The 26,619-nt window shown below is 44.2% G+C and overlaps 1 protein-coding gene across 4 annotated transcripts in view; it reads right to left on the reverse strand.

The window, feature by feature from the left end:
- Positions 1 to 13,705: 13,705 nt before the first annotated feature.
- The window catches only part of TAF1B (TATA-box binding protein associated factor, RNA polymerase I subunit B), a 77,167-nt gene continuing 64,253 nt past the window's right edge, over positions 13,706 to 26,619 (reverse strand). For all 4 annotated transcript variants that reach the window (XM_078349972.1, XM_002758040.6, XM_008981147.5 and 1 more), the window contains 3 exons: positions 23,169 to 23,239; positions 22,446 to 22,668; positions 13,706 to 14,154 (listed from right to left, as the gene is read on the reverse strand). In XM_078349972.1, coding sequence (XP_078206098.1) covers positions 13,956 to 14,154; positions 22,446 to 22,668; positions 23,169 to 23,239 — 493 coding nt within the window. In that variant the 3' untranslated portion in view covers positions 13,706 to 13,955. The remainder of the gene's footprint in view (positions 14,155 to 22,445; positions 22,669 to 23,168; positions 23,240 to 26,619) is intronic.

Genomic DNA, 26,619 nt, shown 5'->3' on the forward strand with positions numbered 1-26,619 from the left:
GAGCCGGCTCCTCGCGGGCTGCGCGCACTGGGCGCCGGACTCGGCCGCTCATTGGCTGGCGCTGCGCCGGCTGGGGGCGGGGACTCGGGGGCCGGGAGGCCGACTGCGCCTCCTGATTGGTCAGCGAGAGAAGCGCTGGGCGAGGCTGACGGGGTCGAGCGGCGCGGGCTGGGGGCGCGGGCCGCGCGCTCCGCGAGGTTGCGCCCGGGACTGCGCGCTCAACTCGCGGCCATCCGCACCTGTCCTGACTGGTAGGGGAGCGCCGCGGTTGCGGCGCGCACCCGCCAACCCTCCGCGCGCACAGAGAGCGCCCCCGCTGCCGCCACGCCGCCGCTGCCCGAGGCCATCCCCTCGGCTACTAGCCCCGGCAGTGGAGCCGCCTCCTTCTTCGCTCACTCAGGCCTCCGCGTCCCACGCCCGCATCGCCCGCTGTTCCGGCCCCAGCCCCCCGCTGCCACTGCGCTCGCTCGGCCGGGGCGCCTCCGCCAGTCGCACCGGATCGCACGTCTCACCTCCCGGTTCTCGAAAGCGGTCACGCCCGCGTCCCGTGGCTTCCCCGAGAGCCGTCTCTGGAATGTCCCTTCTCGCGGCCCACGGCGGCCGCGCGCTTTCAGGATTTCCTGCCCTCGCGGCTCCCGCGGTCCCCTCAGTGGCAGTCCCTGGGGCTCCGCGACGGTCCCCGACCGCGCCAGTGCCCCGCATTCTCTCGAGCGTCGCTTCCCCGCGCGGCCGCCCCACGCTGGCCGTGCTGTCGCGCGCCCCTCCACCGCGACGGCCCCCTGTCATTCCCGAGCTGCCGTCTTTTCTAGGGTCTGGTCACTGTGTCCCCACAAGCCCAGCGAAGGACCTGACCCTACGCGGGGCGCGGCCCCTGTCGCCGGGGACAGGGCAGTCAATAGAACAGACACAACGCCTCGCCTTCCTCGAGCATCCTAGTTGGGGTAGCGGGCAATAAGAAAATAAGTAAATGGTGTGGCTCGTTGGCAGGTAAAACAGGAAGGCCCTGGGGAGGCAGGGAGGAGCCGGGCTTTCAGGCTCGAAGGAGATGAGGGGCCACGAAGGTGGGACTGTGCCTGAGGCAGGGACCTTGGTGTGTTCAGTGAACCGTGAGGGGACTGGGGCGGCTGGAGGGGCAACGGGCGCCGGGAGCTGCGGTCGGAGGTAGTGGGTGCACGCGCGCAGATTGAGCAGGGCCTTGCCAGTTTCCGTAAGGACTGTGGCTTTTCCTAGGGGCGAGATGGGGACGCATTGCGGAGGCTTAGAGCAGAGCAGTGACAGGATCTCACATTTTAAAATAGTTCCTTGCTGCTGCGTGGTGGGTACCAGGTAGGAGCCAGTGCCATGAGCAGGCCGAGGGCAGTAGAGTGAAGGGGTGGGAAGTGGCCGGATTCTGGACATGCTCTGAAGGTGGGACCAAGAGGATTGTCTGAAAATCGGATGAGGTGTGAGAGAAAGTGGAATCCAGGACGACCACAGGGTTTCCACCTGGGCAACTGGAGGAATGATTTGCCATCCCCTGGGATGCGGAAGATCTGAGGCATAGAAGATTTGGGGGAGAACAGGAGTCGCTTTTGGACATGCTAAGCTCAAGATGTATGGGAGATCGAAATCCACGAATCAGGCCGGCTGCTGGGTACCAGGCTGGAGTAGAAATCTGGGCTGAAGCTCACATCTGGGTGCCACCCATGTCTAGAAGCCATTTACAGCATGAGAAGGCTGTAAGGGAAGAAAGAGGATGGGACCCATGCTGGATTTGGGAGCCTCTGACACAGAAAAGCTGGGAAGAAGAGCCAATGGAGGAGACAGAAGACTGTGACACCGAGGTCGGAAGAAATGGAAGCGTGGAAGCCAACGGAAGGAAGTGAAGTGAGGAGCAGCATGAAGTCACAGGGCCCTTCTGCAGCCAGCCCTCCTCTGTGCCCTGGTCCTAGGCCTTCAGGGACCTGAATCCGCAGCCTCACTTGAGACCGCCCTTCGCAGTTTCTGTCCTCTGACTCTGGCCCAGCACTGGAGCCATGCAGCCTGTTGTTTGTGCTTATCACTAGTTTCCTGTTTAAATCAATTATATTTTCTTCTTTCTTTTGTGAGACGGAGCCTCCCTCTGTTGCTCAGGCTGGAGTGCAGTGGCACGATCTGGGCTCACTACAACCTCCACCTCCTGGGTTCAGGCGATTCTCCTGCCTCAGCTTCCCAACTAACTGGGATCACAGGCGCCCACCATCACGCCCAACTAATTTTTTATTTTTAGTAGAGACAAGGTTTCACCATGTTGGCCAGGGTGGTATCATACTCTTGACCTCAGATGATCCGCCCACTTTGGCCTCTCAAAGTGCTGGGATTACAGGCATGAGCCACTGCACCCAGCCAAATCAATTATATTTTCTAAGCAAGCTAATTTAAGAAAAGTACTAAGTCAGTAAGAGTACAGATGGTCCCTAGATAGGGTGCAAATCATCAGGGTGGTGCCAAAGTGACTGACTTGGGAACAGTATCCCTCTACCTGCTTTTTCTCTTTTTTCCTCTGATCCGGCTCCACACTGTGGCTGGAGTGACCTTTATAAAACAGAGATTTCTTGTCACTCGGTTACAATCACTCTAAAGCCCACACTCCTGAGCTTAGCCTCCCCTTGGCCATCCAGCGCTTCCCTTAATGCTGGCTCTCGTGCACCATCCCCCCATTCCCTACTCCTCCCCTTCATGCTTGGGACTCCACTCAACTTCCAGACTGGCTGATTTCCCCCAGGTGGCATTCCCAACCCTCTAGGCTGGGCAGTGTCCTGTGGGATCCACAGCGCCTTCTGCATTGCCCATCACCATGCTTGCCACATGGGGCTTTCCTGTTTGTGTTGGTCTCCACCAAGCGTGAGCTTTTCCAGAGAGGGCAGGGATTATACCACTTTCATTTTTACATTCCTGGTACCAGGTATATTCATAGAAAACATCCAGCAGATGTCTACTGACTGGATCCAGTTCTTTGCAGACATGCATCTGCCCTCAGTCACCTCCCTTCTGCAGCATAGCTGGGGCTCTTTTAAATGACCCTCCTGTTGCAGAAGATGAAAGCCCTTGAGCCTAATACGTGGTAGGCACAAAATAAATAGGGGATGAATGAAGAAATATCAAATCATAAAGCCAAAAATAAGAACAGGAAGGGCCTGAGGTTATTAGACCATAGATGTAGTAATTAAAAACATTGGGTCTATTTTGTCAATTTGAATATGGGATAGTTTGTCTCTAATAGCTCTTTAAAACAGAAGTGAAAATCTGTATCTGAGCTGTTGCCAATAACCCTGTTTATTTCATTTTATTTTATCTGAGACAGGGTCTCACTCTGTTGCCTAGGCTGGAGTATAGTGGCACCATCACAGCTCACTGCAGCCTTGACTTCCCAGGTCAAACAATCCTCCCACCTTAGCCACCTGAATAGGTGGGGCTACAGGTGCATGCCACCACACCCAGCTTGTGTGTGTGTGCGTGTGTGTGTGTGATTTTTGTAGAGACAGGGTCTCGCCATATTGCCCAGGCTGGTCTCAAACTCCTGGGCCCAAATGATCCTCCCACCTCAGCCTCCCAAAGTGCTGGGATTACAGGCTTGAGCCACCGCGCCCGGCCTATCTCATATTTTTTTAAATGTCCTCATCATCTGACATAGAGACAAGCATAATATAGATGATCAACAATTTTCATTGTTATTCAGGATGATAAGGACATGTACCTTCTTTTAGCAGAATTCAGTGTTCAATGTGATCACATATCTGAGCTCATTTGATTCTCAAAACAACCCTTGGAAGTAGACAGGGTTATACCCATTTTGCAGATGGGAAATGGGTCCAGAGAGATCAGATAACGTATTTAAGTGTCCCTTGTCAATCAGTTTAGGACTAGAACCCGGACATCTTGTTTCCAAATCCTGTATTTTCCTTCTAGTGGTAGTACTGCCAGTGGGTGGGAGTTTCTGCGTGAGATTTTGGATTCAGCCCGCAGCACTCATTACAGAGCACCTGAACACATGTGGCAGCCATGGCAAGTACTTCCTAGTAACAGTGTCTGGCTTGGAAGATGGCATTTGATTGCTTCCTAAGTCGATTATCCAACTTAGAGAACACATCGACTTTGTGGATTATCTCTCGGTTGTTGGGTATACACAGGCTCTGTTTTCCCATGTCTTCGTTAATGCTGTCTTAAGCATGCTTGCTTATGGAGGTTTGACACCTGTCCCCGCCATACCTGCCTGCCACTATCAGGAAGACTGGAGTCTCAGGTGAGTCTTGTCAAATACTTGGGATTTGACCCAGACCTAGTCGTCATGAAGCCAGTAGCCACCTCTCCCCATTTCGGGATGGAGACAGAAGCAGCTATGTCATGTTGGGTGTCACCCACTTGTTGGCAGCTGGAAGAACCTAGATTACTCACGTTATTTTCCTGTGGCTTCACTAACCATTCCAAGGAAGGCTCAATAGTTGCAACACATTTACCAAAAGCCCTGGGCTCAAGCACCCTGGCCTTAATCTCCAGTGAATTCTCTTGCCTTTGACTGACACCAAGAGGGGCGGAGCCATTAGGCTCAATGGTATTTCAAGCAAGCCTCTGAGACAGGGAAGCTGAGGGGCTATGGTGAGGCTTGCTGGCTCACAGGTGCATATTTCACTCTTTGAAGAAAGGGCTATTAGTGATCAAACATCTCTATTGTAAAATAATGTCTATTTAAAATTGTTGGAGTGGCTGGGAGTGGTGGCTTAATGCCTGTAATCCCAGCACTTTGGGAGGCTGAGGCAGGTGGATCACCTGAGGTCAGGAGTTCAAGACCATCCAGCCTCATCAACATGTGAAACTCTGTTTCTATTAAAAATACAAAAATTAGCCGGGCATGGTGGCACATGCCTGTAATCCCAGATACTTGGGAGGCTGAGGCAGGATAATCATTTGAACCTGGGAAGCAGAGGTTGCAGTGAGCCAAGACTGCACCATTGAAGCTCAGCCTGGGAAACAAGAGCAAAACTCCGTCTTTAAGAAAAATTGTTGGAGCATCTTACCACGTTTTAGTACAAGACAGATATTTCTTTGCTTTATAGGTAGGGAAAAAAGCAAAGAGGGATTAAATCATCTGCCCAAAATTGACATTTCATTAACTGGGTTTTTACAGTAATCCCTCCCCAGCTGCCAGTTCCCTTACTTGAAATCTGAGTTTTTTCAACCTATGTTGGTATGTCTTTTCTAAACCATGATACTATTGATTTCAGTATCTGTACTTTTGAGTTGATTTCCATAGTATTGATATAGTCGCTGATTTTAACATTAATTTTTACTTAAAGGTTTTGTTTTAATCTGCTGTGACCACATCTTGAATCGCTATAGCTATAAATAAGATTTATCTAGATCTGTTAAATGACCAAATGTAAAATGTTCAATACAGCATAGAGCTTTCAAATAAGAGGCATTGCTTTGGTGATGATTAGAAAAAGAGCTAGAGGTTGAAAAAAGGTGAAGGGAAAAAGCGGGAGAATTTTGCAATAAGCATAAGGTGGGGGAGAAGAATGGACGGTCTTGAAGTTTCAGGATTGCTCTTCAGGAATGGCAGAGACCTACAACCACGCTCTCCCGGTTTGGAATTGGGGAGCTCCTTGAGCATTATTTACTTAGGTATTGTGGTCCTGTAACCGGGTTTTTTCTTGGGTGCTGGTGAGGCACACCTCCCCCAAGATAATGCTGCGGGTTTCTGGCCTCCAATCTCTTAAAGAATAAATGATGGGACCACTGCAGGTGCGCCGTATGCTCGTAAAAGTAAATATCAGACCCAAGAAGTGTTGCAGAAAGGTGATTTTATTTAGGTAGAGAAAAGAGAAGAAAAGGAAAAGAAGAGAAACACTTCCACAAAGAGTGTGGAAGGGGATTCCAGAGGGGAAATCCCAGAGGGGAAAGGGAGCTCCCACCATGTGGGAAGAGATTCCAGAGAGCTGGAAATCTGGCGTGGGTGAAGGAGCAGGGGAGTTTATCCTGGGAGAAATTCCCACCTTCCCAAGGCCCTGGGCCAATGAAAGCAGTTCCCTAAAACTTCCGCTGAAGTGATTAACTTTTAGTTTCTTCCTATGCCTGCGAAATTCAAACATAAATTGTTAAATCTCCCGGATGGAGAGAGATGGAAGCGGGCATGGTGCTGGGAAATTCTTGCCCTGAAAACTACGCCCCCTCATGGACCTGGAGAGAGAACACATTCCCTCAGTCCTTTTAATAAAAGTTTCTCAAGGCATCATAAAACCTCAAGTTACTCTGCTCTGGGACCATTATGGGGGTGAGCAGAGGGCAGGCACTAACTCTGACATGAAATTAGAGGGCTGTTCATGTAGTTGGAGGAACAGGCGAAATGCAAAGGCCAAATCTTAGTATGCAAAGGATTCTCAATGTAGCTAAATAAATGTAGTCATCACATTGAAAATGCAGAGAAGAGCAAACCTGCAAGGTTTCTGATGAGCTGGTAGGTGGAAATTAATTGCATAAAACTTTAATGTTAAACTTTACCAAGCCCTCGGGTTGGGGAGGGAGTGCTGACCCCAGTGCCTACCTACCCTGTGGAAACTGGCATCTGTGTGCACAGCAAGCTCACGGGCCAGCACAAGGAGGCCCCATCTAGAGATCCAGGCATGTGGCACAGATGGTGCATGAGCTAACAGAGGTGTGAGCTCTGTGCTCAGAAACCATGAATTCTGCCTGGGGAGCGGAGAGGGGAAGGTTGAATGGAGATGGCATTTCAGCAAGGGCCCTAAAGGAAGAAGGACATTTCTGATAGAGCATACAGCACAGGCAAAGAACACAGGGTGTGAAAGGCCATGGAGTCCCTGAGATAGGGGACGGGAAAAGTGTTGGGGCCACGCTCTGATGGCCCACTCAGAACACACTGGCCTCTAGGCAATAGGAGCCGCAGGAGGATGCTGCATCACCGAGGGTTTTTAGATCTAATTTGGGAAAATAACTGGCAAAGAGGCAATGCATGTTGGACAGGAGAGAGCTTTGCAGCCCCAAGGAGAACGTGGGGAGCATTAGAGCTGGGCAGTGACTGTGGAAGGAGGGCGGAGTCCAGAGGTGCTTGGTGGTAGAAAGTCAGTGAAGTGAGGATGAGATTTGGAGGTGACAGGGAGGGAGGGGTTGGAGATTTATGACTTGGTGCAATTAGGTGAACGGGGCTGTCACTGAGAGTCAGGAAAGGGAGAGGAAGAACAGGTTTGGGGTGGAGGTGTGGAGGAGGGGCGGTGAGCATCTACGCTAGCTGTAAATCTTCCAGTTTTCTTCTGAGCAGCTTTTGAGTTCCTTTAGATTCCAAACTGACATCATCAGGGGTTGAGTCTTGATGAGGCTGCATGGTGGGCTGGCCAAGCCCACATACTTCAGCCAAACAGCCTGGTATCAGAGCCGAGCTCCATGCTTACCACGTGGCCCTGGGCAAGTAATTGACCTCTCTGTGTTCTCCATCCTCCTTTGTACAACATGACAGTACTGTAGGGCTGCTAAAAGTGTGGATAAAAGAGTCCATACATGTGAAGTGCCTGGCCCACTCTAAGCACTATATCAATATTTGATATGGCCACAGGAATGCCAGGGGCGAAACCTAGGCCCATTTCCCCCTTCTGCCGTCAAAGAACTTTGACTCAAAACCAACATTTGTAGGCAGATAGCTAGATAACTGAGACCATTCACAGAATGGTGAAATCACTGAATAGTGAAAACAGCCCAGCAGTATCTGATCAGAAAGTGGGAAGCTTTCTGTAATTTTCCCCTTTCTCGTCACTACTTTCTTCAAGGCATTTACTGAACATCTGCTGGATCTAGGGTTCTGTAGGAGCCGTGTCTCATGAAAGCCTGTCTAGTTAGTAAACCAGGACACACGTAAGTAGGCTACGATAATGTCAAAAATAGGCTGTGCTGTAGATGCGGAGGAATTGAAGAAAGAGAGTGGAGACAGAATGAGCGGATAGGCTCAGAAGCCTGGGTCCCTACCGTCCTGGGCAGCAGCAGGAGATGGGAGGGTGTGATAGAGTTGGGTTCTCAGAGGCCATCCCACAGCTCTGACCCTTGGGCTGTGGTGAGGAGCAGCAGGCGAGACCAGCATTCCTGATTTTACTACCTGTGATTCCCATTCCACATGGGGCCATGGGCTGCACTCAGAGAGCACGGGGCAACTGCAGCAAAACCAGCTTTGGAGTGGAGGAGCTGACACTGCAAACTGCTGAGGCAGGATAGACAGTGGCAGGGAAGAGGCCCAGAGACCACCTCTCTACCCCTGGGGGGTCTGGGGCCCAAGCAGGGTGACCGCTTGGGACTGGAGGGACCTTTCCCGGGAGATTTTTATTCTGGTGGCAATTGCCCAGGAGAGAAAGGTAAAAACAAGTAATCGTGTTTTACAACATTTTCTTATCCTCAAACTTGGCAAAGAACACATTTTTTCCTACTTTAAAACTTGGCGGTGAGTTTTAAAATTTAGAGACCACCTTTTGCATTGTAGGTAATGTTTAACTTACTCAATTTAAATTAATGTGGACAACAACGGTGACAAAAGGGCTGCGTTTAAGTGGTATTCTAACTAAAAATTCCTTTGGGAGTGTCTGCGAGTCACCCAGTTCAGCGCAAATATCCATAAAACATGTACTAATTGTCCCAGAAGGGAATGATTGTTTCAGAAGGGCAGAAGGCCAAGTGAGCTGAAATACCAGGCTCTTCATTTATAAAGTCAATAAAAGCACTCTTTTGTAAGCTCTTCTCAAGGCGTAGCATATTGTCAGGTAGGTCTGGCACTAGAGCCCTTTATACTTAAATACTTCACAAGGGCACAAAACAAGGGAACATACACTTAGAGCTTCTTGAATTCGTTTTGTGAGAGACTTAATAGTGTGTGAATTTACTCAGCTTTCAGCAAAACAGAGGCATTTAAAATTTTTTAAAAAGTCACCAGCTACATACTCAAGATAAAAACACACACTCTTAACAATCTGCAGTTTATAATAATCCACCAAATTTTTATGGCACGCATACTTTGGAAACTCTATTCAAGGTTTTGTTAAAGATTTGGGAAATCATGCTCTCTTTCCGTGTGAATATAGGATTGAATTAATACTTTTTTTTTTTCTGCTAGGTGGCTTTGTGCCAATGGAGGGAAAAAGAAAAGATTTACAAAGAACCAGGTGAACTCCCGGCCTCCTGCTGCGCGGTACCCGAGGGCCCTGGCCTCTCACTCCTAGGTTTGGGCTTCAGAAGGTGGCTTCACTTCTGGGTGGCAATGACAGGCAGACCTGCTGAGAACCCAGAAAGAAACGCTACCTGCAGGGAGAACAGGGTCATCAACCTGCCACCATTGGTAGATTCCCATAAAAATGTCCACTGGTCTTAGGCGAGAGGTACACACTCCTTTTCCTTTTAAGTCTAGCATAGAAGTCTCAAGCTGCCTAAAGAAACCCATTTTGGGGAAGAGGATTAAAAACAAACACACAAACAACAAGACTGTGCTCCCATGTATAAGATAACCCTGTAGATTAATGAAATATTTGGGCCAATGTTCTGTATTCTCATAGGCAAAGACTCATAGTATTAATATATTGACTGATTTTAACATTGTTTTTAACTTGAAGATTTTGTTTTAATCTGCTGTGACCAAATCTTGAATCACTATAGCCGTAAATGAGTAGATGTCTCTGGATACGTTAAATGAACAAATACAAAATGTTCGATACAGCACAGGTGCTTAGTAAGTGGCCCTCAGAGCTGTGTTTCCAACATGCTCTGATGATCCAAGTTCGATACTAAGACCATTAAAAACAAGAAATGTAACTTAGTTTCAGCACATGTATGCTATGTATTTGCATGGCTCTGGGCTTAGGCTGCTCATAAACATGAGACAACTGAAGTCCTCTTTTCCACAGGTATCTGCTGCATTCCATTTTCACTCCCAAAATCAATACCTATGGTGATTTTGTATTGCAGTAGTTATGAACTCTGAGACCATGTGGAATCTCACTTGGTTGTTATCTTCCTTTAGGGTGGTTGCCTAAATCATAAAATTATGCTTCACTATAGTGGTAAGAAATCTAACTTATTTATTTATTTATGAGACAGAGTCTCATTCTATTGCTCAGGCTGGAGTGCACTGGTGTGATCTTGGCTCACTGCAACCTCCACCTCTGATTCTCCTGCCTCAGCCTCCCAAGTAGCTGGGATTAAAGGCACACGCCACACACCCAGCTAATTTTTGTATTTTTAGTAGAGATGGGGTGTCATCAGGTTGGCCAGGCTGGTCTCAAACTCCTGACCTCAAGTGATCCACCCACCTTGGCCTCCCAAAGTGCTGAGTTACAGACATAAGCCACCCTGTAGTTGGCCAAGGAATAATCCATTTTTAAAAAAAAACCATAAAATTTGTTCATAAAAGAGATTCCATCCAAATCAACATATAAGTCACTCTAGTGGCAAAGTCACTCTTGAAAGGAGATCAAGACTCGACGACTCCTTTCCTGGCCGGGCAGCCTGGAAACTGAGCGCCTCCCTCCAGTGGTGCCCAGAGCCTCCCAGTGCCGTATCCATCCCTCTTCCTCTTGGCATCCATTGTGGCACTCAGCCCACCTCTGCCTCATTTCATGATTGTGCGCTTTTGTAGTTTAGAAACAGCTGAGGCAAACATTTAGGTAGAGGCCTCAAGCAGATGATCTACAGGGTGCCCTTTGCCAGTGCGGGTGCCTGGGCAGAAGAGCTGTGGCACAGCTACAGGGGCAGCCCTGGTGGTGGCGGGTACCCCCTGCTCCAGGAGGATGTGGAAGGCCACTGTGGGGCAGCCCTGCAGGGGATGGAGGGCTTTCAGGACCATGGGAACTGAGAGGAGCCATGGGAGGTGGTCATGGGCTGCAGCTTCCACAGTGGGTCTGTTGTCTCAGCTGCCAGGAGCACCAGTGACTGTCCCACCGTGGAGCCTGGAGCGAACCAGAGGACTTGTTAAAACAGATTGTTGGACCCATGCTGCATTTCTCGATTGGGAGTCAGAAGTAGGCCTGCGAATGTGCATTTCTAATGAGTGCCGAGGTAATGCTGATGTTGCTGGTCCAGGGACCGCACTTTGAAAACCAATGTGATAAATAATCAAGAAATGTCTATTGAATCAAATTGACTAAAATATTCACAAACCTTTCTCCACCCGAAGGATGCAAATGAAATGGTGACATAGTGACTGCTAAAGCTATAGGCAGTCTGCAGGTGAGTTTTTTTTTAATGTGGTTTGGAAGCTGGAGTCTGAGACTTGGCCCAAATCTCACCACATCTCTGTGCTAGCTGAGCACCCTAGGAAGGCTACTTCACAGCGGAAGCCCTAGCTCCTCACCTATTGTATAAGGATGACTGCATGGCCCTCACAGAGCAGCGGAGACTGAATTTTATAGGCAGCACCTCATGTGTATATACAGTAGATGCTCAATACGTGCTATTACTAGCCTACTAAGTCCCTCTTCCCTTTTTGGCAGTAGACAGATAAGCTTTTTCTATGATACTATTTTTAGATGTGAAAACACTGACTTCTAGAGAGTAGCATTTCATCATTAGGCTTCAATCGTAATTCATAAAATTTGAAATGTATGGAAAATGTATGGAAAGCCCTATTTTTCATTTCCTTCTCCTTTTTTTTTTTTTTTTGAGACAGTCTCACTCTGTCACCCAGGCTGGAGTGCAGTGGCGCCATCTTGGCTCACTGTAACTTCCGCCTCTTGGGTTCAAGCAATTCTCTGCCTCAGCCTCCTGAGTAGCTGGGATTACAGGCGCCTGCCACCACGCCCGGCTAATTTTTTTGTAGAGATGGGGTTTCACCATCTTGGCCAGGATGGTCTCAAACTCCCGATCTTGTGATCCACCTGCCTCGGCCTCCTAAAGTGCTGGGATTACAGGTCCTTCTCCTGGCCCTTCTCCCCTCTTAATCTTACTTCATATTCATGAGTGGCCCAAAACTTCCTAGCTTTGAGCTTGCTGTCCCAACATTTGTAAGCACATGGAACTTGTTAGCAACTTTGACTTTTTATTCAAATGAAGTGCCATAGCACTTCAAATCATGTCAATTCCATGAGATTCATCTTCAAGAAAGATTTTTCATCTCAAATCTTAGAAAGCAGGTTTTTAAATTATGAAAGATATGCTTCTTACATCCTCCTCCAAATCCTGCTCCTGAGCAGGGCTATTGTTGCCTCAATAGCTTGTTCCTTTGTTTACATCTAAGTAGTGTTTCATCGTATGTATGTATATACCACCATGTGTTTATCCACTCACTTGTTGGTGGCTATTTGGGTTGCTTTCCTTTTTTTAGCTATTCCAAACAAAGTTGCTATGAATATTTGTATACAAGTCTTTGTGTGGAAACATGCTTTTATTTTTCTTGGGTAGATACCTAGTAGTGGAATGGCTGGATCATATGGTAGGTATAGTTTTCACTTTTAAGAAACTATCAAATCAGGCTGGGCACAGTGGCTCACATCTGTAATTCCAGCACTTTGGGAGACAGAGGTAGGAGGACTGCTTGAGGCTAGGAGTTCAAGACCAGCCTGAGCAACAAAGCAAGATCCCATCATCTTTACAAAAAAAAAATAAAAAATTAGCCAGGCATGGTGGCATGGGCCTGTAGCTACTATGGAGGCTGAGGTAGGAGAATCACTTGAGCCCAGGAGGTGGCGGTTGCAGCTGCGCCACTGCACTCCAGTCTGAGTGATAAAGACTACCTCAAAAAATAATTAATACAACTCTTAATATACAACTATAAAATGCAGAGTCACCAAGAAAATTAAATCACTAGTTATTATATACCAAACAAAAATTACCACTATTGCAAAATAGATCATTCCAGAAAGTTTTTTCTTCATGTATATAAAAGGGAAAGAGTTTTATTGTTTTGCTTTTGTAAAACCTTTAACTATTTATTCTTTAAATTTTTAGATCAAAATTCTACATGCATATAATTCAAATCATTGCATAACTTGTTATAAAAAGTTGCAAAAATAAAAAAATATCAAAAGTCTTAGCCAGGCACAGTGGCTCATACTTATAATGCCAGCACTTTGGGAGGCTGAGGCGGGAAGATCAGTTGAGCCCAGGAGCTGAAGACCAGCCTAGGCAATGGGATATGTTTTCATATCCCTTACTCAGCTTGTCTTTTTCCTTTTGCTTTGCAAGAGCTACTGATACATTAAAGAAATTATTCCTTAGGCCGGGTGCAGTGGCTCATGCCTGTAATCACAGCACTTTGGGAAGCCGAGGCAGGTGGATCGACACCATCCTGGCTAACACAGTGAAACCCCATCTCTACTAAAAATACAAAAAATTAGCCGGGCGTGTTGGCACACACCTGTAGTCCCAGCTACCAGGAGGCTGAGGCAGGAGAATCGCTTGAAACTGGGAGGTGAAGGTTGCAGTGAGCCGAGGGTGTGCCACTGCACTCCAGCCTAGGAGACAGAGCAAGACTCTGTCTCAAAAAAAAAAAAGAAATTATTCCTTTGTCCATTGTATGCTGCAAAAATTGACTTTGCCATTCCAAGATCATCAAAGCATTTGTATTTATTTTCTGCTAATACTTTTATATTTTTAAGTATGAAAGATTAAGTTTAAATCTTTGATCCATCTGGGATTTACTCTGGGGAATAAAGAATATGGAAGGGATCTAGTTTAAAAAAATTTAGCTTTAAAGGACAATTAATACACATTTCTGGATACAATTATACAATTTATTGTTGTTTTAACTTTCTCTTAGAATATTCATACTCTGAAAAATAAAATCAAACAAAGCTTACCTGCTTTACAATATACATTTTTCTAAGCACACTTGATACATATGTAAATATGTGTCAGAGTATATACATATATATGCAGTATTTTCCATAATTCTTTGGAATGTTATATTAAAATCTGATGTTACTATTAAGATCTTTTTCCAAAAAAGTTTCATTTTCTCACTATCGTCTCCGTTTCTTGGATTTTGATTTCTTTTTTGTTACACTGTATTTTTTCTTAAAAAGTTCCTTTTCAACTAAACTCACTTCTTCATGGAGAAGGGAAGCCTTTATTCTGAGCAGGAAGGAGAAGAGATTTAGTATAAACTGATAACTCAGAGAATAATTTGATTCCTCGTAGGTTGTCACGTGTGTACAATAGCTAGAAGAGAAAAAGAAAAAAAGAATTTCTCTTGAGCTTATAACTGAGAAATGCACATATTAATCCCTGAACCTCCCCACAAATAACTTAGCAAATATATATGGTTAGGTTTAAAACAGTACCCTGAGCTAGAAGGAAACTCAGAACAATCTGGTAACTCCTTAACTGCACAAAGGAAAACATTTTCACACTGTGCATGGCCACCACACAAGGGCCACAGGTGGTTCTAGGAACTGCTCTTTCAACTCTTTGCTCAAAGTTTCTTCGCTCCAGATAGGCCACCACTCCACCCTCTTACCATGGTCAAGGCAAACAAAAGCAAACAGGGAGAGATTCTAAAACGAACTAAAGAAAACAAATAATCCCAACTGCTACCCAAAATAAGAGGCCAAACTTTATAACGTGGCTTGCAGTACTATATGTATTGCGATAGAAGAGTTTACCAAGCAATTTCCCTTATTTTAAAATAGTAAAACCCAAATCTGATCAAATCTCTAACTAATGCTAACTGCCAATCTCTTTTTCTTTTTTGAGATGGAGTCTTGCTCTGTTGCTCAGGCTGGAGTGCAATGGTGCGATCTCGGCTCACTGCAACTTCTGCCTTCCAGGTTCAAGTGATTCTCCTGCCTCAGCCTCCTGAGTAGCTGGGACTACTGCCTTCTGGGTTCAAGTGATTCTCTTGCCTCAGCCTCCTAAGTAAGCCAGGCTAATTTTTTTTTGTATTTTTAGTAGAGATGGGGTTTCACGTGTTAGCCAGGATGGTCTTGATCTCCTGACTTCGTGATCTGCCTGCCTCAGCCTCCCAAAGTGCTGAGATTACAGGTGTGAGCCACAGTGCCTACCTTTATTTATTTATTTATTTATTTTTTTAACCTACTTTTTTTTTTTTTTAAAGATGGAGTCTGGCTCTGTCTGCCAGGCTGGACTGCAGTGGTGGGATCTCGGCTAACTGCAACCTCTGCCTCCTGGGTTCGAGTGATTCTCCCACTTCAGCCTCCCAAATAGCTGGGACTACAGGCGTGCACCTCCATGCCCAGCTAATTTTTATATTTTTAGTAGAGAGGGGGTTGGCCAGTCTGCTCTTGAACTCCTGACTTCAGGTGATCCACCCATCTGAGCCTCCCAAAGTGTTGGGATTACAGGCATGAGCCACTGCACCTGCCATAACTGCCAATCTCAAACTCTAACTACACCAAACATAGGGTATCCAGGGACAGAGGAAGAGGTTAAATGGTATTGTATGGCACTGTCATAGGCAAAATCCAGACTATGAGAAATTGGTGGGACACATGACCAGGATTACTCAATAAGTACACTGTAAAAGGAAAGAGAGAGAGAGTGAGAGAAGGGGGGGTGGTTTCCTCATGAACTGAAACTCTTACAGGCCATGTCAACCACCTGCAATATATGAGCCTGATTTGGATTCTGAGTTAAATTCATTTAAAAAATTATATGACAGTTGGGAAAATCTAACCATTGACTGCATGTTTGATAATATTAAGAAATTACTATTTTTTTATATCTGATTAATGGTATTACAGTTTTACTTTTAAAAATATGATGTTTGAGGTCTGCTTCCAAATAATAGGGGGCAGAGGAGTAGAGTGAGCTGGAGCCTGGGTGAAGCAAGTCTTGCCATGTCACAAGCGTAACAGAGATGGGGGGTTCTTCATACTACTCTACTTCTGAGTATACCAGAAATTGTCCATGATCAAGTTTAAAAGGCAAGTAAACAAATAACACATAGAAGCTATAAACTTTAAGATACTATGACTTACAAAACATGTATGGTCCTAAATTCCTGAATGTCTATGTTTGCACCATAAAACTCTGCCACTTGGCTGGGCACAATGGCTCATGCCTATAATCTCAGCACTTTGGGAGGCTGAGGCAGGCTGATCACTTGAGACCAGGAGTTTGAGACTAGCCTGGCTCATAAGACGAAACCCTATCTCCAGTAAAAATACAAAAAATTAGCCAGGTGTGGTGGCACATGTCTGCAGTCCCAGTCACGTGGAAGGCTGAGATACAAGAATCACTTGAACCTGGGAGGCGGAGGTTGCAGTGAGCCAAGATTGTGCCACTGCACTCCAGCCTGGGCAACAATGCGAGACTCTATCTCAAAAAAAAAAAAAAAGAATATATGTTAAGCACTTAACCCAATTCTTAGCACGTAGCAAGGGCTCAAAAATGTTCATTTCCTCTAGAATCCTTTAAATTAATTTTTTTTGTATTCACTTAAAATCTTAAGGCTATTTTAAAACTATATAATAAAGCTAATGCTTTATTATGTTTACCAGTAGGAAATATAAAAGCCTCAAATATTTGTTCATTGCTTTAATAAAGGCAAAAAAAATAAGCCATTTACAGTAATTCTCACAAAATGGTGGCCTCTTGCTTTTCTTCATATATACATTTATATATGTATTTTTTGAGACAGAGCCTCACTCGGTCACCCAGGTGGAGTGCAGTGGTATGATAATCAGTTCATTGCGATTTCTGTCTCCCAGGTTCAAGCAATTCTTGTGCCTCAATCTCCCAAGTAGCTGGGATTACAGGCATGCACTACTACACCTGGCAAATTTTTGTATTTTTAGTAGAGATGGCAATTCACCATGTTGGCCAGGCTGGTCTCGAACTCCTGACCTCAAGTGATCCACCTGCTGTGGCCTCCCAAAGTGCTGGGACTATAGGTGTGAGCCACCACACCTGGCTTAGACAAAGACATTTTTCAAAGACAGGGTTTCACTATGTCCAGGCTGGAATGCAGTGGCTAAACACAGTCACGATCATGGCACATCACAGCCTTAATCTCCTGTCCTCAAGTGATTCTCCCACCTCAGCCTTTCAAGTCGCTGGGACTACAGGCATGTGCCACCACACCTGGCTATGCTAAGCATATGACATATTTGAGTACTGTTTTTTTTTTTAACCATAGTTTAAAAAATAGTTAAAAATATATATATTTTAAAAATTTAAATCAAATTTTGTGGGGGAGCCAAAGCACCTCCATTTCCTGTGGAATACAACTGGAGACCACTGCTCTGCTTCATCTGTGCCTCTCCCAGGGAGGTCACAGCCATCACCTACAAGTCAGGTCTTCTGACCTAGCCAACTGTTACAACAACTGGGGGAATAGTAAGGCCATTTCAATTCATTGAAATTGTTAACTCTGCCTTAGCTAGGAAGAATAAACAGCCTCCAATACCTGAAGTACTCTTGTGGCCTTTCTTTGCTTAGTTCCCAAGCTCTGAGAGTTTTCATAATTTTACAGTAAATGTTTTGTTTCTTCTGAGCCCTCAGAAATGAGTCCTTCTGCCTAACAAAATTCTCTACATAGCCAAAGATCTGCTCTCATAGCATCACTCTCCATTTTAACCATTTTCGATGGTTGTCTTAAACAGAGCATAGTCAACATATTTTAGCCTTTAAATGATATTACTGCAGTTGTCTGTTTTTATTGTAGAAACATTAGAAAACATGCTAATGAAAAGAAACCCACTTCGAAGGCACGCAGCATCTTGGGACATGCGCTGTGCTTTGAAGCAGGGATGCAGTCCCCTTATTTAGTGGCATGGAGCCATGAACCTGAGCCTCTGTGATTGGAGCTCTGTCTGCTTTGGATTCTGATGCTGGCTCCCCTACTGTTGTCAAAGGGTGTCATTTATGCTTTCCATCAAGATGTCTATCAGCAGAGCACCTCTTGGAGCCCTCCTTTTTTGTTTCTTTGATGATGAGGAGTCTGGAAATCAGACAACTCAGCCTAAAGGGCAGAATCAGGGATTCTGAGTGAGGGTCTAAGGAGCTCTCTGAGAAAGAGGCTGAGTTTTAGTCACGGTCTCTGTGACATTTTTACCGCCCAGCTGAAGCCTCTTTTACTTACTCTGCAGTTCTAGGCTCTGGTCTAGAAGAGGTAAGGTTAACAGATAAGTTTGGTGCCTAAAGTCATAGTATCACTAAAACTTCATACAGTTTGAATTTAGTTCTATAGTTCATACAGAGAAAAAAATCTTCTTTGGGAGGCCGAGGCGGGTGGATCACGAGGTCAAGGGATTGAGACCATCCTGGTCAACATGGTGAAACCCCATCTCTACTAAAATACAAAAAAAAATTAGTTGGGCATGGTGGCACGTGCCTGTAATCCTAGCTACTCAGGAGGCTGAGGCAGGAAAATTGCCTGAACCCAGGAGGTGGAGGTTGTGGTGAGCCAAGATCGCACCATTGCACTCCAGCCTGGGTAACAAGAGCGAAACTCTGTCTCAAAAAAAAAAAAAAAAGTCTCAGCAGTTTCATCACTGACTATACTAAGCTCTATGTATAACTCACTGCATTATACTGCAGTATTAAGTCTGAAATCATCCACAATCCCCCCTCGTGCCCCGTGAAAAACCACAAAGGTACGGATCATGCCATACAGGACCAACTCTGCAGCTGGAGGAGCAGGGCATGTGGCACACCATGTCTTCACTTGGAGTCGAGGCAAGCGCTCTTCAATGATCAGAACTACAACCATTTCTCCTCTTCAGGATAAAATCTGAAACAGATTGCCATGACCAATGCAAAGGAATCGATGACCTCAGATGTGCAGCTGACCCTGGGTTGGGGTTCTGGCCTTGCCCTGTCGCTGCTGTTAAGAGAGTTCTACTCTTGAATCATTAAAGATGCAGCTCAACTTTTTTTTTAAGCAGCAAATCTTAATATAGACAACTTCATTTTAACATCTCCTACTATATTTTCTTTTTTGAGACAGAGTTTTACTGTAATTATAGTTCAATGATCTTTGACTGATAACAACTTAGGAAATAAAATTCTCTCTTTTTGGAGAGGGAGTCTTGTTCTGTCGCCCAGGCTGGAGTGTAGTGGTGTGATCTTGTGTCACTGTAACCACTGCCTCCTGGTTCAAGTGATTCTCATGCCTCAGACTCCCCAGTAGCTGGGATTACAGATGTGCAACACCACGCCTGGCTAATTTTTGCATTTTTAGTAGAGACAGGGTTTTGCCATGTTGGCTAGGCTGGTCTCAAACTGCTGGCCTCAAGTGATCCACTTGCCTTGGCCTCCCAAAGTGCTGCGATTACAGGCGAAGTCACCACGCCAAGACCAGGAAATAAAATTCTTTAACAGAAAATTAGTTTTGTTTAAAATAATAATGGTCATAGTCATCTTTTATTGAGTACACTTACTGTGTGACACACATCAAATATCTCATTCAATTCTCACAAGAACCCAAGGCAGGCCCTATTTTTCATTCATCCATTTAATAAATACTTGGTGGGTACTGACTCTGTGCTAGGCAGTGGTCTAGCTGCTGGGATCTTTCCTTTTTTCTTTCTTTTTTTTTTTTTTGCTATCTATGGAACCTGAAAGCTGGGATCTTTCTTTAAATAAAACAGTCCTTATATTGTAATAGTCCTTACATTCACAAAGCCCTTACATTCTAGTGTGGGGAGATGGAGGAACAAGCAAAATAAATACATAATAATATATTCTATTAAATAGTGATGAAAACTACAGAGAAAAATGAAATAGAGCAGGGGACAGAATGATGAGGGGTGTTGGGGGAAGGATTGGAGCTATTTTAGGCAGGATGGCTAAGAAAAACCTCTCCAAGGAAGTGAAATTTGAGCAAAAACCTGAAAGAAGTGAGCCCATGTGAATATATGTGGGAAAGAGCATTCTAGGCAGGAAGCACAGCAGGTACAAAGCCCTATGTAGGGAGTGTCTGTTAAGTTCGAGGAGCAGCTAGGAGGTCACTGTGAACAGAGGGTGACAGCAGGGAGGTCAGGGGACAGCAGAGGGCAGGTCAAGATGGCCATGTCGGCTCCACAGTGTTTTTGGATCTTTCTTTCAGTTAGATGGGAGTCACTGGAGGTTTTGAGAGGAGGAGATCGGTATTATCCCCACTTTTACAACTGGGCCTGCACAGCTGTAGAGATGGTGAGTAACCTTCCTGTAATGAGCAAGTGGTAGAGCTGGGATGGAAATGGCCCGATTCTATGATTCTATAGCAAGTTCTTTTAGCACTGGACAATTTCCTCTTAGGATATTTCCATGTTAATATGGGGATGAGAGTGCGTTAAAAATAGTCTCAATGAGAAAAGCCTTTATGCTTTTATTTTTCACAGTTAATTACTGAGAACTTTAGTCAGGGAATATTAGTCTAGTCCTTTTAACAGGAAGACACGGAAAGATAAAGTAACTTCAGAGTCACAAAACTGTTTTATTGAACGGCCTTTTTGCTATTATTAGATAAAACTGAACTAAAACTTAAAATAGGCAAGGAGGAAAAAATTTTATGGCATAGCCAGAGTCTGTTTCGTTTTTCCCCTCAATATTTATCATAAAAAATTTCAAACATACCGCAAAGTTGAAAGAATTTTACAGTAAACACCAATATACCCCACTGATTATCTCTGTAATTTCTGATCCATATACTCCTCTCTACAGCTATTAAAACACTACAGAAGGGAAGTGGGAAAAACACTCTCTTATTAAAAAAGAATCTTCTCTTCTAGTGGCCTTGGAAAACATACTTCCTGAATTACCTTTTTATCTACCTAGGACTCAGGATAATGACTTATTTTTCTCAAGTATTCAAAAAATACTTTTTGAGTTGATTTTCAGTACAATTAAAGAAAAAACAAACATGCTCTGGGGAGTAATATGTTCTTCACTACCTACTGCCTGAGGAAATTTCCTGAGTCATATAAAAATAAACAGCTGGGCGCAGTGGCTCACACCTGTAATCCCAGCACTTTGGGAAGCTGAGGCAGGAGGACTGCTTGAGTCTAGGCATTTGAGACCAACCTGGGCAACACAGGGAGACCCTCGTCTCTGCAAAAGATAAAAACTTAGCCGGGTGTGGTGGTGCACACCTGTAGTTCCAGCTACTTGGGAGGCTGAGGTGGGATGACTGATTAAGCCCCGGAAGTTGAGGCTGCACTGAGCCATTATCGTGCCACTGCACTCCAGCTGGGGTGACAGAGCAAGACCCTGTCTCAAAAAAAAAAAAAAAAAAAAGAAAAGAGAGAAAATAAATGACCTACAAACAATAATTTATACTGTATTATTCCAATATCTACCTTTTATGGGGAATATAAAACTCTTCAGAAAAAGTAAAGCAAAAATGAGGCAGCCTATTACTAAGCCAGAAGTCTCAGAGCCAGTGTGCCAAAGAGCTGACAATTAATTAAACCTGATGAAAGTCAAAAGCCTGTGTGTCTTACTATTTAGACATACAGGTTTTCCACTATGTTCTATATAGATTCCTCTCCTCATGCAGCTTCCCATCTTTAATCCTACTTTATCCAGACTCAATAATCATAAAAGCACATGTTGTTTTCTAGACTTCACATACCCACACCCAACAGATATGAGGACAGAACATAATACATGGAATCAGGGGGACAAAGGTTAATGAGGATCAGGGTATTTGACTGGCCATGTATCTCCCTGCAGATTTTTTATTAGTTGTAAGGGGAAACATAGTAACTACACTGTGGAAATCCAACGCACCACCTTGATCACTATTAACATGTGAGGGGCAAATGCATCCCCGGTCTCTACATGCCATACTCTGAAAAGTGATACCCTGAGGACGCAGCACTTGTTTTGGCCAAGGATGCGGAACCAAACACGAGGAACCACCACAACCGTCCTGAGAAACATGCTCTGACATCACTGACATTCTGAAAACTACAGGCCACTGTCATGAAAGACAAAGAAAGGCTGACGGACAATCAGACGAAAGGAGACCAAAGAGATAGAATCAATCAATGTCATACCTACTCCTGAACTTGATCCTGCTATAAAAGGACACGGGGGGACTACTGGCAAAATTGGAATGTGGACTATAGGTGAGATAAATGTATAGTATCAATATTAGGTTTCCTGAGTTTGATTGCTGGGGTCACTTAAGAGAATATCCTTATTTTTAGGAAATGCTTAAGGAAGTATTAAGAGGTAGAAAGACATGAGAAAGGTAACTGACTCAGCGAAGTGTTAACTGAAAAATGTAGCGTATTCTCCTGATCAACATTTACGGCCACTTCTATTGCCAGCCTGCCACAGTACTGGTTAATTTAGCTACTGTGAACAGTTTGTGCTAACTGCCCTGTATCCTCTTTCTTGATTTTTACCAGATTTCCTAGAACTCTTACTCAAGACTCAATGTATAATTCTGATTTTTGTGACTAAGCTCACCAGCTTCTAATTCCAACAAAAAACCTATCTGGCTCTTACACACTTAATTACTTAAATTATATGTAGCTTTTTCTAAAAGCATTGATTACCATCTGCAGAACTTCTGTGTACTGAGCCAGTATAATGAATTCTTGGTTAGCAGTGACTGGCCTTTCTCTTTCAGGACTCCCTGGAGGCTGTGTCCATGGAAACAAGTTCTCTCAGTGTCTTCTTCAGTCCAGTTGAACTGAAAACTTGAAGGGCTTTTTTTTCCAGCAGTTGGTGTTGAATCAACTAGTGTGCTAAATTGTTTCTGTAAATTCACCACCATTTCTGGAAATGGAGAAAAGAAGGAAACAAATCACAAAGCCTGGAGTTTACTTGATAGCAATGTACCGATACTGGTTCCTTAGTTTTGGCAAATGTACCGTGGTAATGTGATGGGATACCGTTAATGGAAAATGAAACTGCATGAGGTGCATGGGGGACACTACTTAAAAAATGGTTTATCACATATATTTTACTCAATTAAAAAAAAAAGAATGTACAATCTAAATGGCATTCTATAAGCAAAGAATTCCCAAAGTCATAGCGATTTAGGACTTGAGATTTTTGTCAGGAACTGAGGCTGTGTTTTGAAGCACAGCGTGTTCCTGAAATAGATTCCTGCAGAGATTTCTTGCAGAGCATGGTGCTCCTTTGGATGTATACATGCCCTGAAACAGTTGTTTTAGAAAAGTAAAAAGCTTAAGCATTCACATTTCAAGTCCAGATATTTAATTTTTCTACAACTGTGTTGATACTTGGTATTAACAAGACAAAATATGACTCACCTCTTTTTTTATACGCTACTGGTTTGTCGACATATGAGTAGTAGAGTGGCTTTTCACTTTTCCACAGGTACCTGTACAAGGTAAAGAAACAGCTGGAGCAGGATGGAGATGAAACAGACCTAAACACATTTCAGAGAGCGGTTTGTCTGAAGCACTCTCTGAGATTCCTGATCTTTAGGTACAATTCTGGCTTAGAATGGCCAGTTGGCACATATCTATATTGTCTATTGAACTTGGGCCCTACAAGGAAGCACTGACTAAGAGTCCAGGCCAAGAGAATAGTGTGCTCCTCCCAAAAGCCGCCCAGATGCTGTGAGATATGAAGAAGTTATTAATTATACAAAAAACATAGAAATCGTTTCCTTCACCATAAATTTCCCTTGCTGCTCATTCTCATAAAGTGAAGCCACCTCAGAAACAACTGTTCCTCCTTGCCTTTCCTCCAATGCCTTTTGGCCAAGAGTTAAGTTAGTAGTACTTCTGATTCAGATAACTTACACAGAGTGAACAGTAAATACATCTCTCTGGCACCTGATGCCAGCAAATCTTTTCTATTCCTGGAGTAAGGAGAGGAAAAGACTGAATTCCAGGATGATACAGTCCCAATAGTCCCTGCCCTGACTCAGCTTATTATTGCCAAAGGAAGGGCAGCCAGGAAGTTTCCATTGTGAAACGGGGATCCTGGATGGCTATGGTTCTTGGGGTTCCCTCCAGGACAAACACTAAGGTTCCTACAGATTAGGGTGATCAGTCCTAGACTAAGGCCGAAAGGAAGTGACATATTCTATTTCTGGTTCTCGTGGCTGTTGCTAAACTGCCAAGCAGAAATTGCTGCTCTGGAACAAAGATAACAATGTTCATTTTTAAGTCTCATTTTCACCACTTCTGTGTTCCCTAGAGCAGAGGAGTTTCATAATGTGTAATAAAAAAAAATCGCCACGTGCAGTGGCTCATGCCTGTAATCCCAGCACTTTGGGAGGCTCAGGCAGGTACATCACCTGAAGCTGGGAGTTCGAGACCAGCTTAACCAACATGGAGAAACCTCGTCTCTGCTAAAAATACAAAATTAGCCAGGTGTGGTGGCACATGCCTGTAATCCCAGCTACTTGGGAGGCTGAGGCAGGAGAATCGCTTGAACCTGGGAGGTGGAGGTTGCAGTGAACCAAGATGGCACCATTGCACTCTAGCCTGGGCAACAAGAGCAAAAACTCCCATCTCAAAAAAAAAAAAAAATCCACCTTCTTTTTGATCCTATGCCCCTTTCTTATTTTGAAAGATACTGTGGCAACAAGAAAGAGTACTGAATCAGAAGACCTGGCTCCACCACTTTCTAGTGGCATGACCTTGAATGACAAATTATGGAGGTTCTCAAAGGCAGAGACTGTCTCAGCCATCCTTATGTCCCTAGTGTTATCAGGGAATGGTAGATAGTAGAAACTCATTTAAACATTTGTTGAAGAATTGGATGAATAAATGAACAATGAATTTAGCATCTCATCTCTAAACTTATCCTCTGCTTTCACAGGGTTGTTCTGAGGAATAATTAAGATAACGTATATATGGGTGCTTTAAATCCTATACAATAATTAGAATTATTAGTTAGTGCTTGACAAAGTGCCTGGCTAGTAGACTCAAGAAATATTTGTGTACTTTCTACAAAAGAAGATTACAAATAGGAAGCCAGAAATGCAAGTATTTTTAAAATCTGTAGTATTTATAATAATTACTCATTTATTTTTAATACTAGGAAGTAATACGTATATAAAAATACACTTTTTAAAAAAATTTTATTTAATTTTAATTTTAAGACAGAGTCTCTCTGTCACTAGGCTGGAGTGCAGGGGCACGTTCTAGGTTCACTGCAACCTTCGACTCCCTGGTTCAAGTGATTCTCCTGCCTCAGCCTCCTGAGTAGCTGAGATTACAGGTAGGCGCCACCATGCCCAGATAATTTTTTGTAGTTTTCTTTTTTTTAGTGGGGGGAGGGGTTCACCATGTTGGCCAAGATGGTCTTGATCTCCCGACCTAGTGATCCACCTGCCTTGGCCTCCCAAAGTGCTGAGATTACAGGCGTGAGCCACCACCACGCCTGGCCAAAAGCACACATTTTAACAATATTTTAGTAATATCATTTAGCAAATCATCATTTTAACCAATTTAAGAACTGATTTTTTTTCAAGGATTTTAAAAAATACTTGATCAAGTCAGCAAAATCATGACTATACATAAAACAGATGTTGACTTTTTATTTTAAATTTCTGCAATGATTTTAAATGTTAAGAACAGAAAGGACATTTTTCTAATAATCAGTTACAGCAGAAATGTAAGTAATATTACACAGGAGATGGTCTTCCTGAAAATTGTGTGAATCTAAACTTCAGTGAACCATACCACATTTAAAATATATCACAGAGTTTGTCATTTAACTCTATGGTAAATGAGTCAGTGATTCTTTAAAATATATTTTTCGTTATTAATTTCCTTTTCTTTTCTTTTTTTTGAGATGGAGTCTCGCTCTGTTGCCCAGGCTGGAGTGCAATGGCGTGATCTCGGCTCACTGGAACCTCCGCCTCCTGGGTTCAAACAATTCTCCTGCCTCAGCCTCCTGAGTAGCTGGGATTACAGGTGCCCACCACCACGCCCAACTACTTTTTGTATTTTTAGCAGAGATGGGGTTTTGCCATGTTGGTCAGGATGGTCTCAAACTCCTGACCTCATGATCCGCCCACCTTGGCCTCCCAAAGTGCTGGGATTACAGGTGTGAGCCACAGCATCTGGACTATTAATTTTCCTAAATAATAAAACCTCAAAGGATAAAGAAGTTGCCTAAACTAACCAGTCTAATCCCAATCCCTGGGCACACTCATTGTTAAACATTCCTTGTGAATGTTTCTTATGCATTTATAGTAAATGCCTATATAGGTGGCAGTCATGCCATAAATCAAGAAAGCATAGTTATGTCCTTGGGGTCGTATGCCCCAAGAATGGGAAAGGTGATCTAGAATTAAAACACTCTACGTGTTGAGAGACCTGAAACCGAAGCTTATTCCAAAATCGACTTAACCTTGCTTGCCTCTTCCCATTACATGAAGCTACAAAAAGAGACACAACACAAAGACCTCATGTTTTCCAGCTAGATGTTATCCATATGCTTCTTTCCTGTCTGCATATCATTTGTTTTCCCATTTAAAAAAATTAAGGTATAATTTACATTCAGTAAAATTTACTCTTTTTTTCTTTTTTGATGGAGTCTCACTGTCACCCTAGCTGGAGTGCCGTGATCGCAGCTCACTGCAATCTCCGCCTCCTGGGTTCAAGCGATTCTCCGGCCTCAGCCTCTCAAGTAGCTGGGATTACAGGTGCCCACCACTATACCCAGCTAATTTTTTGTATCTTTAGTAGAGTTGAGGTTTCACCATGTTGACTAGGCTGGTCTCAAACTCCTAACCTC

This window comes from Callithrix jacchus, chromosome 14 (assembly GCF_049354715.1).
Source record: "Callithrix jacchus isolate 240 chromosome 14, calJac240_pri, whole genome shotgun sequence".
NCBI classification, from domain to species: Eukaryota; Metazoa; Chordata; class Mammalia; order Primates; family Cebidae; genus Callithrix; species Callithrix jacchus.